At 41.4% G+C, this 13,589-nt stretch overlaps 2 protein-coding genes across 3 annotated transcripts in view; one reads left to right on the top strand and one right to left on the bottom strand.

Moving 5' to 3' along the window:
* The first annotated feature begins 98 nt into the window (after positions 1-98).
* LOC121613349 (testis-expressed protein 49-like) lies at positions 99-2,052 on the top strand. The gene is made up of 4 exons (XM_041946702.1): positions 99-220; positions 1,457-1,624; positions 1,776-1,899; positions 1,988-2,052. The coding sequence occupies exons 1-4, from the start codon at positions 130-132 to the stop codon at positions 2,034-2,036; spliced, it is 432 nt and encodes a 143-aa protein (XP_041802636.1). The 5' UTR covers positions 99-129; the 3' UTR covers positions 2,037-2,052.
* A 1,116-nt stretch (positions 2,053-3,168) lies between these two features.
* Positions 3,169-13,589, bottom strand: part of LOC121612578 (adenylate cyclase type 6-like) — a 33,935-nt gene continuing 23,514 nt past the window's right edge. For both annotated transcript variants that reach the window (XM_041945559.1, XM_041945560.1), the window contains 19 exons: positions 13,294-13,405; positions 12,864-12,991; positions 12,596-12,754; positions 12,266-12,407; positions 11,574-11,702; positions 11,455-11,483; positions 11,222-11,369; positions 10,997-11,094; positions 9,776-9,863; positions 9,578-9,694; positions 9,304-9,462; positions 8,974-9,149; positions 8,482-8,508; positions 8,332-8,361; positions 8,089-8,221; positions 7,602-7,865; positions 7,290-7,494; positions 7,012-7,136; positions 3,169-5,999 (listed from right to left, as the gene is read on the bottom strand). In XM_041945559.1, the coding sequence (XP_041801493.1) occupies positions 5,871-5,999; positions 7,012-7,136; positions 7,290-7,494; positions 7,602-7,865; positions 8,089-8,221; positions 8,332-8,361; positions 8,482-8,508; positions 8,974-9,149; positions 9,304-9,462; positions 9,578-9,694; positions 9,776-9,863; positions 10,997-11,094; positions 11,222-11,369; positions 11,455-11,483; positions 11,574-11,702; positions 12,266-12,407; positions 12,596-12,754; positions 12,864-12,991; positions 13,294-13,405 (2,398 nt within the window). In that variant the 3' untranslated portion in view covers positions 3,169-5,870. The remainder of the gene's footprint in view (positions 6,000-7,011; positions 7,137-7,289; positions 7,495-7,601; positions 7,866-8,088; positions 8,222-8,331; positions 8,362-8,481; positions 8,509-8,973; positions 9,150-9,303; positions 9,463-9,577; positions 9,695-9,775; positions 9,864-10,996; positions 11,095-11,221; positions 11,370-11,454; positions 11,484-11,573; positions 11,703-12,265; positions 12,408-12,595; positions 12,755-12,863; positions 12,992-13,293; positions 13,406-13,589) is intronic.

The following is a 13,589-nucleotide window of genomic DNA, read 5'->3' as shown; positions in this document are numbered from 1 at the left end:
AGTTGCCGCCGCGGCTAGGCGGGGCTTGTTGCCATGGTTACGCCAAACTTAAAGTTGTGTTGTATTTACAGGTTGTCTGTCTTTCTGTGTCCCGGTTGCGAGCTTCTTTGTCGGGTCGAGGCAAACTCTATGGCCTTCTTCGGTTTAACACACCTCGGTTATCAAAACCCAATAGGCGATAAAATGATGGTGAATCCCAGAGGAGCGTCTCGTCCTGAAGGTAAGGGGGGCTGCTCTCTGGTTTAACGTTAGCTGGTTAGCTAACGTTGGTCACTGAGGGTCTGATGGCGTCTCGAGGGTATTTTTCCCTTAAGTTTCTGTGTAGCTACAGCCACAGAGAAAACAGAGCCTTTAGCTTGCTAATAGCTAAGAAGAATACTTTTTTTAATTCTTCGAAAGTCTTCAGGCTTTAAGAAATAGAAAACTATATGTAGCGCTAACGTCAATGATTAAATAGGACAGTTCAGGACAGTGCATTGCTGGAAGAGGTTTTCAGATACTGCAACGTATGCAAAGTACTATTACTGTGAAAATACTCCACTACAAGTAAAATTCCTGCATTCAAAAACGTACCCAGGTAAAAGTAAGTATATTGAGTGTTATCAATAAAATGTACTTAAAGTATGAAAAGTAAAAATACTCACTGTGCAGAAAAAACGCTCCCTGTCAGTGCTTTACTAACTTTACTACCTACATGTGATCTTCTTGTATTAATATTACTGATGCATTAATGTGTATGTACAGTTTTACTGCTGTACATGTTCAAGGTTTGTGCTCATTTTAACTACTTTATATACTGTTGAGTAGTTTAATCATCAGAAATGCATCATATTCTAAAAGATCCTTACATGTTAATGGGAAACATAAAGGAAATAGTACATTATTTGACTCAGAGATAAAGTGGAGTATGATGCTGCATGAAATGGAAATACTTAAGTAAAGAACCAATACCTTGAAACAGACTGTAGTGCTTGGGTGAATGTACTTAGTTACATCCCACCACTGGGATGTTGTTGCACTAGAGTGCCTTTATAAATTGTGGAAGACTTTAATCCCACCAAAATGCCATTGTAATATGTAATGTTATTTAATTAGTTGAGATTAAGATCTCCTTTGCAAGACAGACATGAACCATTCATAGACAATCCCACAACCAGCATACATGAAAGCATTTAGCTGAATTAATATGACAAAGAATTTATCATCCTGGTGCAATGCATGTAATGCATGTAATTAATGCATTTCTGCAACTAGTCCAGAGTTTGGTGTTGTTGTGCATAAAAAAAGCTTTTGATACTTTAGAAAACATTCCATATTTTGGCATTTTTGTAACATCTCAAGCAAAACACTCATGGAAAGATAAAAATATTCAGTCAGTCTTGTGTAATAGTCACAGGCTTTTTAATATGATAAAAATAATGACCAGTCTATATTATAGTAACATGTCTCTTTACAGATGACAGGATTAACGTCCGAGCTGGGCTGCCTCCAGCTCTTCAAGAACAACAGGGATGCACAGATTTATGCAATGTTTACCGCCAGCCTCTTCCCTACGGCACTGACGTACACCATGGGAGCCATGAGCAATACAAAGAGATGGTCAAACGGGTTCAAACACCTAGATGTGAGTAGACTGAAAAAATGGATGGGCTATGTTGGATCCAAATCATACCTGCGTTCCTGCTGACAAGACAAGTGTATTCAACTGAGCTGTGACAAGGACCCAAAGTGAGTTTGGTGAAAGTTTGAAAGTCTCTGTGTCCTCTCTTCTCCAGCCCCTAACCAGCTGTACAAAATGCCCCTGACGGACAACCAGCAGTATGGATGGATGCTGGCCAAGAGCCCTGAATCATGGACCCAAGTCAAACGGTTTCCCCGAAAGGACAGTGAGATGACAAAGTAGGTAACATTTCCTAATCTAATATTGGATTTAAAAGAGCATATAATATAGATCTCTGAGAGTGTAATCCACTTGTTGCTTTCACAGGTTTGTTAAAGAAATGTCAGTGACCGACCGGGACTTCAGCCTGTTCTGACAGCCCTCTCTATTTCCATGTTTTTTTCTTCTTCACTTACTACACATCAGAAACAGAATTGTTTTCACTGTCACATTGTCATCCCTCATGTTGATTCTTTCCCTAATTATTTTTTTCTTGTAAGTCAAACAATGGTTAGATGCCTCTAGAAAAATACTAAGAAATAAAAAGAACATTGCGGCTGCTTATTAGGAGAAAATTCAGCATCAGTTTAAAAAGGGACTCATCATACTGAAGTCCATGGTCAGTTCTGTAATGAGTGTTGCAGGATGACCATGAATGTGTTCATGTTTACTATCACCAGCACATAAAGAGTTCAGGACCATCTGGTCACACAAAGTGCTGCAGTACCAGCAACTGATATATCCTGAAAGCTTTTGTGGTTCAGTTATAGAAAAATAAAAACTGCAGTCAGAACTCTTAACTAGACCTGCAAGCAGGTAGAGTCCAAGTACCAAACGCAACTCGGAACCAAATGTGCAATAATTACCTGCAGGAGGCATATGTGTCAAAATTCCTTTCACAATGGCTGTTACTTACCACAAGCTGCCTGTAGATGGTGCAAAGAGGCGCATGTACATCAGTGATACTGGCTGGACAGAGCCTGCTGGTCCTGCAGCTCTGCAGCTGGATGATACTGGCTTGGCTTGGTCTCAGGTGCTTTCAATCGGTGACAGTGTCCTTGTTTGTTGATGAGTCCAAACAAGGAGATGACTCTGCAAAAAGTCTGACACATACTCAGCCAGTTTGTTCATTTCACAGTAAAAATTGTGACTGGTGAACTGCAATGCATCTACTTTTTTATGTTTCTTGCAATTCCTGTCACATACTTTTGAGAATATAATTTTTCTGTACATGTAATTGCCTGTGTGGGAAACTCCAAACACATCGAAAGCAGGGCTGTTGTTTTCAGTCAGAGCGTCGTTGGGTACAGTCAGTATTATATTACAGGCAGCACACATAGTTTCAACTTTTAAAATGTAGAATGTTCTTGAGGTGGTTGTGTATAAAGTATGTGAATATTGAATATGAAATAATGTATGATGGGCTTCTGTTCTATAAATCACAGGTTGCAGTACATTTAACATTCAGAAATATATGAACACACAAAACAGCCATTGATTTTTTTTTATTTTTTTCTTCAAGGGGAAATGTTATTTTTCTCTTTGTCATAGTCCTCAACTCTCCTTGTCCTTCAACTTTGCAAAACACTCCCCTTTCAACTCCTCCAACTCAGGGAAAATACAAATAAAACAAAAACAAATACGGAAGGATTCATCAGGCCTGAGCAAAACACTGTTTCAGTAGTATGGGGGACAACCTTCCTCCCCTCTCCTGTTCCCCCCAAAACATCCCAAGAGTTAACAATCAACACAAGTCTATGGACAGCCAGTAGAAATAGAATACATACAATGCACACTTTTATAAACTCCTGTCCATTCTATAAACTCTTTGCTTATATGAATCACTCTTCATTGGTCACAGTTCACTTGATAGTTGGTGATCTCCGTTACATTACTGTCCTCTGGTGCTCCCACCACCGACCACGCCCGAGGCCAAATATCATTGCACAGGAGGGACCAATAGCACAAGGCTGCGTGAGCTGGCTTTGGTACAAACATGATCAACTGTTGGTTGCCATTGTTGAGTGTGGCGGAAGAGCTAAATCAGGGCCGATCCTCCCAGTAACAAAAGTTGAAGCTGGAGAGATCGAGATCATTGCAACGATGAGAACGTTTACCGAAAAATTATTCTCGACAAGCCCTCATCCATCTCCCTCTCCGTCCAAACATCAGCAGTCCAGACAGGGCAAGCAGGCACAGTTCCTGTTCAGAGTTATTCTATGATCTGTTTCGTATTAACTTAAGGCAATCAAACTCAGCTGTTAGTACTTCCTGTTTTTGCTGAAAGACTGAGACGGGGGAAATAATACAATGAATATATGTGTAGGTCTGCTAATTCTGCCTTGTCCTTCTCGCATAGTGTAAATACCAGGGATGTCATTTGTTAGTACTAAGAAGTTAATGTGTGGAAGGGAGAGGTCACCGTAAAGCCTGACTGAGATTTACAATACTGCAGTAGTGGCATAAAAAAAAAAAGCACAGTGAATCATCTGTAAATGTGTGTGTTTACTGCTATGCTTATGTGAGCATACACCACTCGGGTTCTGCTGCAAAGGCAGCTAATGGTTATTACTTACTATACATGATCACACCTATCGCCAGTTGAAATACTGTATTGTACATAAGGACTGAACAGCAGAATTTGTTGGCTGCAGTTGATCAGTTGGTACCAGTGAGCTTGAGCTTTACAACTGGCATTTTACAAGAAAGCGTGCTGGTCTTTGATCCTTTTCATTGGAATGGAATCATCATAATAAGCATAATAATTAATCAGAATCATCATAATAATAATAACAACATTAAGAATATACAAATGATGGATACAGAAGTGATACAAAATACCCTACATTAAAACAAACAAAAATGAAAACAAGATACCACAATCAGACATGCTTCAAAGCGGTTATGTTTGGCAAGAAAGCAGTTTCGTTGTATCATAAAAACCTCACAGTGAAAATAGTTATGCCCCTTCAGGATTACAAAGCACAGTATTCAGTCAAAATCAATATATATTTCTTTCCTTCATCTATTTCTTCTTCATAGAAGAATCAGGCTGTGTGGTACCACTGCGTTGAAATCCGAGGTTTCCCCCCTGATGGCTCTGGGACAACTAGCTGATTTAAGTTCCTTCATTTCCATTTGCACCAAAAAAATACATCTCTGAAAGGGAAGGAGCAGTCGATGGCAACATACTGTTACGGCTGAAACCAGCTGCGCGCTGGCTGCTCAAGCTCTGAGGAACCAATCTGACATGAAATGAGGATGATCCCAGCTGGAGCTACTTCTACTCCTCAGAGAGCGGAGATAAAAAATATAGATTTCAGATATCCCCTTCTAATAACATCCTTAGTCGTCTTTAGTCATTTCGTTTTCGAGGTTGAGGGCAATATCATAATTTAGAGTTAAAGTGATCAGCTCTTTGCTGCCTGAATGACAAAATAAATAAATTTTACATATTTTATGAAAACAATGAAGCAGTCATTGCTGCCAGCAGTTGGGCATAACGACAGAGGGTTCAGGCCTCCTGCCTAAAAAACAGAGGCGGTGATCATTGCTGACTTTAGCGAGAACATATCAAACATGTCTTGCCTTGCTTTTAGTAAATACTTTAGTCTTTGGTCAATATATTCCTCCTCAGTTTATACATATATTCATACACACACAAATATGCATGTACATACACACTGATAAACGTGTAATAAACTGGATATTTGTGCACGTATGTATTCACACTTTTTCATAAAGGACCTTTTGCACAAAACATTGAGATCAAAATAAATAATTAATCCAGAAACAAAATATGAGTACCTGTTCATAATTCATGTGAAATAAAAATTACCGAAAAAAAACACAAAGTAAAATAAAAAGTAGCCTTATGTACAGCGTTAATCTTCTTTTGACACAGGCTAAAAGGCTTTGTTTTAAATAAACAGACTTTGCATCTTTCAAGAAGCCTGAGAGAGAGGCTAGACATGAGAAAAACACTTGTCCTTCAACATGTACGTGGGCCAAAATGGCTGTCAAACGAGAACATTTTCCTCTCATCAAGAACACTTTCCTTTTGAAGTCTTTAAAGTTTTTTCCTCTTTGCTTGGGATTCAAGTGATGGCGTCTCTAGTTTTTAGCCATTCGCTCGCACTGTGAGTCCTCGCTCAGTGCTGCTGTGTCCTTGCAGTGGGGATCATCCCGGCATCTGCTGCTGCCATGGCTGCTAACTGTTGGGCGGTCCATCATTCAGGAAGTAGGTTGTCATTTCCCCTTTACCTTTGACCTTTACCACCCCACGACACTCCAGCACGTACCCTTTGCTTGCAAGCACCTGGTAGAGGTCTGTAGTCACCTGTGAGCAGAACAGAAAAAGGCAGATTTATATGAAGCTTTGTAAATATTTAGCTGATAAATTGGAAAAACACAATGCAAAATAATGATAATAAAAAGCTCCATTTAAAGCTACTCTAATCAATGTTTATACATAGTCACTGGGATCAATTGGAACTATTATCTACCTGCTCGGTACTGAACAGCAGATGGACAAAGTTAGCGATTAGCTTTCGAGCATAGTGGAGCATTTAGCAGCTAAAAGAGCCAGATATTTCCCTCCGGACTTAGAGAATCTCTCTCGTATTGGACTTACAATTGCCCGGTGGCGACAAACATGACTCTAAATCAATGGTAATCTGGCTCCATATCTGCTGGCTGTGTAAACAGACAACTGCTTGCTAACACGTTCGTCATATCAACTTAATGAGGTGATCATATGTTGAGTTTACGGCGCGTTACACTGCCCTCAAGTGGCCAACAAATCAGTTATTGCATTTTTAAGGAGTGAGCTGCTTTAGAATATATGAGCAATATTTATATTTGCATCATCATGTATTAGCCTTTACATGCATATTGACTTATTGAGGTGTTCACCATACACTTGCCGCTACTTTATTAGGTACACCTGTAGAGTCTGATGCCATAGAGGGGTTAATTACATATCATGTTTTAGCAATGAGGTCACAGTTAGTGGTGGTGTTATACTGAACAGAAGTGTTTGTAATATTGTTCCCTCTCAATACAAAACCTTTAACTATAATCTCTGTAATAAACATAGAATTAAATTTACTGATGTTGACAATCAACAAAAACTCAACATTATAAACGTCATACAAATCATAAAACTTATGACAAAGCAGTTGACAAGCGTACTGAATAAAGTGGCCACAGAATATAATATTATTTAAACAATATTTCATTTTATTTTAATTCTGAAATGACACAAAACCCATTCTATGACGGCTTGACTTCAAAAGCGTAGGTCAAAAATGTGTTTGGGATGGATTTTAAAAGTAGTCACAGAAACCTACCTGTATGCGGTCAGGTACACCTGTGCTGTCCATACGACTGGCCACATTGACCGTGTTTCCCCAGATATCATACTGAGGCTTCCGTGCACCAATAACCCCAGCTACCACTGGACCAATGTTCAGACCTGGGAATGAAAGGCAAAACATTGCACTGCATCAACAAAGCTGCTACTATCAAACGTAATAAACAACTTGAAAATTCTGTGATTTCCAAACATTTTAACCTTGAGCTGGAAAAAATGGCATCGTCTTGTTTTGATTCAGCGTGCTGAGCTTACCTATCTTCATCTGGAAGTTGTTGAAGGAATGCTCGTTGATGTATTTCATCTGCTCCCTCAGTCTCATGGCGTAGTCAGCCAGTGCAATAATATGGGAACGGCCTTCCTTGTCATAGGTGGAGTCATTGAGGCCGGAGGCCGCCATGTAGGTGGAGCCAATGGTCTTGATCTTCTCTAGCTGCCTGTACTTCTCTTCACTGATGATCTGAGAACATAGTGATTACATTAATGCAATTTTATTTTCAAAATTAGCTGCGAGCAAAGGTCAAGACTGCATACTGAGCTTCACAAACACGCCTCAACAAACTTTACCTCATCAAAGTCAGCAATGATCTCGTTGAGCAGCCGGAGACACTCCACTCCCTCGTTGTTGGCCTCCAGCTCCACGTAGAATTCAGAGAAATTGCTGATGGAGGCGAACATGACAGCCACACACTCGCAGGACTGGTAGTAGAGCTCGTCGTTACGCCGCTCACGCGCCAAGAAGTGAGCAGCCACGTCCTTAGGCAGAATATTATGGAGGAGGCGTCGATTGTAGGCTTGCAGCTCCTCCATCTCCTCCTTCTCCTCTGTGGCCTGGGAGTGAAGGCTCTTTATTAGATATGTTCAGCTCTTATGAAAACTGTAATATAATGTCTAGCAGGGTCACGGTGCAGACAAGACTGCAGATAATCTGTGACAACACCCTGAGACAGCTCTATCATCTTGTTTATTGATGGACAACTTTTGCAGAAACTGAAGGGATTCTGTTTGTTGTCAACGTGGTCAGATGGCGCCCTCTTGTGGACGCTGTACAAACCTGTAATTTCCACAGGAAGTCGAGGCGTGCAGTAGATTCAACCTGCTGGGCGTGCAGGTACAGTGCCAGGACAAAGACAGTGAGGATCACTGGAGTCATGACCCTCAGGGACACTTTGGTCACAATAAATGGGCTGCAAAGTGATGGACACACGGTCAGATTAATGGACGGCAGATGAACTGGGGATAACAGATTTGAAATAATACAATAGGACATAAAAAGTTATACTGAATGCAATCTTACCACTGGTTTGTAGTTTCATTGAAACTGGACCTAAAAGTACAAACATAAAGCAAATAAAGCAGTCTGGTTAATACAAGTAAGGCAAATCATTATTATATTAATGTATTAAAAGTTATTCTTTTGAATCAAAATACAAATATAGATTCTTACCATTGAGCACTAGTTTCATTTAAATCACTAAAAAGCAAAAAAAAAGTAATTAATAATTAGTGAAATATACAAAACTCTGACATATAACTAAATTAAAGTAGTATTGAGTATTGTGTCGAAATATTCAATGTATATATATGATACCGAAATATAAGCATGTTACAAGACCTCTTTACATTTAATAAAATATGCCATACTGTTCATTGCATGGGGGTTATATAATGGCTTTGCCTTAACAAAATACAGTCTAAAGTTCATTGGATCAGGAAAGTGCTGATAAAAGAATAATACTAAGCTGCCAACTTTCAATACCTCTGATATGAAAATATTTAAGATAAGATAAGATAAGATAAATATTTTGTTTAGTATTAAAAAGTATTGACATTCACTAACCAGCCATACACTCAACACATGAAAAAAGATGCCCAGTTTTATACATACAACATTATCCCGAGCCCCTCTCCACATTAGCATCCATCCTGTGGCACTTACATGGCATTGGAGGTGACAAAGAGGTCTGCGTTGTCAAATAGTGCTACTTGTGGCCACTCCACCAGCAGCAGGAAGGTGAGCTGGATGAGCAGCATGAGGGCCAGCTTTCCTATGCTGCTGATCTGCAGGAACACTGAGCAGGCCAGCAGCGTCAGCAGCACACTGTAGCTGAAATACTGGCACAAACAGGAGAGCGGCATCACAAAGAGGTATTATCAACAACAGATCGCAGAGAAACACAAATGCAAATGTGACATTTTCTTTTTGAAATGGCTCGACCAGTTGCACAGGGAACACAAACAGTGAAGTGGCAACATGCAATGAACTCACCTCAGGAAAGGGGCAGGAGGGGCCTTGGCTAGGACAGATCTCTAGACCCCCTTCAACGGACACATTCAAGCTGTGGATCAGACAGGGCGTCACCAGCGCTGCAGAGGTGTTCAGCTTCTCGGCAACGCATTGCGCCAAGCTCGTGGTGTCACAGGCAAACTGGGGTGAAGCCAAACACGCACACATGATCACGTATTCAGCAGGATTTTCAGCATGTATGGCTGGTATACTGCATGGATATGCTGTCTCTTTATTTGGTTTAGATATCACTCACCATATTAACAAAGGCAGAGATGAAGACAAGGATGATGGTAAATACTCCAACCAGGGTGCTGTTAGTGCGAGACTGGACAATCTTCTTTGAAACAGTCTGCATTGCAGCTGGAAAGAGCTACAAGAGGAAAAATATATAATTTACACATAAGACAGACGGTGAATGCACAGACACATTACATATCTGCTTGTGTACTACCTTGATGCACGAATATATAGCACAGATAAAAAGGATGTTGGCGAGTATGATGAAGATACTGATGTAAATTCCCAGCATGACCGGGGTGCTGCAAAGAGGAATACAGAAACACAATTATAGAGAGACATTTAGGGTTTATCCACAACTAACATGTTGGTTTGGTTCATTTGGTCTGGCGTGAAAGCTTCCAATCAAACTTGAAAGCAAAGCAGACCAACCAAAACATATCTGTTCCAGCATGAATTCAAAAGCTAAACTACTATTAATCCATCCGCTGATTGCTAAGAAAACAGTCTTGAAAGCATGAACTTGATGAGCCGCATATATTTATGCAAGATCATCTGGTAAGCATGTTAACATGTACAGTATGTGCAGGAATTTACCCTTATTGATCAAAAAGTGATAAACGGCCCTATCTTATGCCAAAGCAGCTCACAGCGCAGCGCAAGAGTCTTTGCTAGTTTCTGACCGACGCAGTAATCATTTTTACACCCAGCGCCCACACTGCGTAAGTAATTAATGTACTTGCAGCCATCTGTGCGCCCATGGGCATGTTGGTCACATGTTGGCCACATTGTTGGTGCACTGCCATCTTGAGACAGCAGAAACCGATTGCGCCATTGACCAACAAAAACCTGGTCACGCTTCACCTCAGGGAGCTCTGAAGGATTCTTGCTGCTCCTCTAAATGGTCTACTTGAGACCATCGCCCGGATTGTGTGCCGTTCAACAAGCAAAAGTGCAGTGTATAAATGGAATTGCGCCATGCACTTTGGACCATCATAGATATAGGGCAACAGGATGTAAAACAGAGGTGTGTCAAGCTTGTGTCCTACTCAGTTTATCAATTAAAAAGTGATACACAATCACACGCTAACTGTCCACTTTTAATATTACAGAACAGGGCGCCTTTTTGGTCCTGTTTCTACGAGGATATACAGATATACGAGGTCCTGTTGCAGTCTGGACTAATAGTTCTCGTACTTATTTTGGACAGCTCTTACATAAGCACACAAGGTGTACAAAATGCTGCACGGTTTGGATAACAAGCACTAAAACTGTGCAATGTCCGAAAGACTTAAGCACGAACCTGACCAGAGTTAAAAGGCATCGATGCGTAATTGTTTTCACTCGATCCAGACCAAATTAACCAAACTACAGGTGTGAAAGCAACATTAGACAGTACATATTGGAGGATCTTATGTATGTGTGAAGTACTCACTGTGGAAAGATAACAATCTGTATGAATGATATGAAGCAGAATACTAGTAGAGTACAGGCAACATAGCCTCCAAAACGATCGTCCACTTTCTTGGAATACTGCAACGGGAAAGAGCAGAAGAAGAGAGTCAGATATGAGCAGCAGATTCATACACCTTATTCCATACACATGAATTCTATTTAAGATGAAGAAGCACAGATGATAATCAGGGCTCTTAGTTGGAACCTTTTTCTCCAGGCTAGAGGTCTGGAAGGTGAGCAGGAACTTCTTGACGTGGTCTTTTCTTAGCTGGTCAATGCTGCGAGCGTCAATGGCCCGCCCCAGAAATTCGTCCACCTCATCCTCCGGGTTCATGGCCTCCTGAACGCCACGGCTGCAAAAACATTAAGGGGTTAATGAAATCCGGCAAAGCAGTGCAGCAGCTGTCACACGTATAAGCGTCACCATGCAGCACTCACTTGTCTTTACTGGAGGTCTCGTCGATCCCCTGAATAAGAAAGAAAAAAGTATGACTGTCACAGAAAAGCTGCAGCCTGCCTTTGTCACCATGAAGGAGTGTGTTGATGTCGAGTCTCACCATTTGTCTGAAGACTTTGGAGTCTTTGGTCCTGGAGAAGGTTCTGTCGGGGACCCAGCGTGGCATCAGCCCTTCATTAGAGTTGGCTCTCGTCCGCTGCATCTTAGCCATCATCGCCTTCTCTTCCTTCTGCTCAGAGGGAAGAAGATGAACGCTTGACCAACTGTTCTCATGCAACACAACGCAGTGAATGACAATACAAATGACTAAACACACTGGAAGAGGTCTTTTTCATTCGGCTTTTATCACGCCCACGAGGGAGGCTTACAGTCAGTTCAGGATCTAATCATTCACAAATCTGTCCACTCTCATCTGTTAAGATAATGCCTCCGCAGCTCTGCTTCCTGCACCTCACCGCCACCAGCTTAAAGCTTCTAGGTTCTAATTGGTTACTTAGTTATCTCTCAATTAGCTCTGGCTAAGGTGAGGTTCTTTAAGCCTCCATTGGAAAACTTTGCTCAAGTCAGGTCAGATTTATTTGTCACATACTAATTTTTTCAACATGTGCAGTGAAATGTGGGTGTAAAGCATGTGCTAAAAGGCTAATGTGCAATAATAATTTCATATAAGTACTAAAATGCTTAAGTGCATATTTTCAGCAAAGGACAAAAATATTTGAATTCCTCCTGAACAGCATGCCAGACCAGACCTATTATATTCTTATTAAGCTGTCTGTGTTTTTGTGCACTGACCCGTTTCTGGCTGCAGCCGAGGACCAGGAAGGTCTCGATGCTGTTCTCCTTCAGATACGCATTCCTCTCTCCTCCAAAACCTGGTTCCACCTCATAGTCTCCGTTAAGATACTGCAAGGTGGCCTTAGTGATGTGGATCCGGCTTCAATGAGACAAAAAGACAAAGAATTTCACATAAAACCTGTGTGTGTGTGTGTGTGTGTGTGTTTGGGTGTGCAAATGGGGTCTTTGTAAACATGGAGATTCTGTTGACCACCAGTAAACGGCCTTGGCTTCATAGCTGTATGCAAAGTGTAAATGTGTGTGTGAACCTGTGCTTATTTCCCTCACCCTGCTTTGCCTCCGGCCTCCATGTGATTGGCCAGTGTGACATCGTTTGACCACACGTCAAACTGCCACTTCCTAAGTCCCAGCACGCCGCAGTGCACGCGGCCACTGTGAATGCCAACGCGCATGTTAACGTTGACCCCCGTCACCTCCCGCACCAACCTGCAGACACACACTCGAGGAGGTCAGCGTCTTCTGTGCAGCACGAGGACAAAACTTTAACGAACTCCGAAACAAACGCCGCACATGTGCAAACACGGCTTCTACTCACGAGATGGCCTCTATCATGTCAACGCCCATCTCCACACAGCAGTGGGCGTGGTCAGCACGGGGTTCAGGCAGCCCGGACACGCAATAATAACAATCACCCAAAATTTTAATACGTAGACAGTGGTTCTCCTGAGAAAGAGATGCAGAACAAGAGGGAGAAAAGGGATGACAAGAGATGAAAAAACAAAAAAGAACAAAAGTGTTTTGTCATTTTGTGAAATATGCTAAATCATTTCCTGCAGAGAGTCAGATTGATACCACTGTCATATCTGTCCGTTAGAATGACACTACAGCCAGGAGACACATTATCTTATCATTATCTGGTAATAAAATCTGACTATCAACACCTATTTCCCAAAATATCAAACTATTCCTATAGAAAAACACAACATGTGATGATACAAAGGAAGGACACTGTGTGTGACCCTTACCGATGCCAGCTTGTCGAAACGGGCAAAGAGTTCATTGAGTGTCATGACCAGCTCCTGAGCCGTGCACTGAGAGGCCAGGCTGGTGAAACCCTCGATGTCTGCAAACAGAATACTGAGGACGAGATCAAGAGATGGAAAGACAGCGTGAGACGGGGAGAAACAGAAAGAAAAATGGCATTAACCCATGACTACGATCGAGCATGGATTAGCAACTGTGCAACTCTATGATCACGACTATCACACTACTATGAGGGCTGCTGACCTTGAGAGAGGCAGGAAGTTTGACCTTAAAGTCT

Source organism: Chelmon rostratus, chromosome 10 (genome assembly GCF_017976325.1).
Source record: "Chelmon rostratus isolate fCheRos1 chromosome 10, fCheRos1.pri, whole genome shotgun sequence".
NCBI lineage: Eukaryota > Metazoa > Chordata > Actinopteri > Chaetodontiformes > Chaetodontidae > Chelmon > Chelmon rostratus.
The sequence above is the reverse complement of the archived record's forward strand: the minus strand, read 5'-3'. Positions and strand labels throughout refer to the sequence as shown.

What these genes read in the sequence shown, in the direction of transcription:
- LOC121613349 (XM_041946702.1), top strand. Translation starts at nt 130, where the DNA reads ATGGCCTTCTTCGGTTTAACACACCTCGGTTATCAAAACCCAATAGGC. An exon ending in ACGGGTTCAAACACCTAGAT is followed by an intron (nt 1,625 to 1,775) that starts GTGAGTAGACTG and finishes TCTCTTCTCCAG; the next exon opens with CCCCTAACCAGCTGTACAAA. An exon ending in AAGGACAGTGAGATGACAAA is followed by an intron (nt 1,900 to 1,987) that starts GTAGGTAACATT and finishes TTGCTTTCACAG; the next exon opens with GTTTGTTAAAGAAATGTCAG.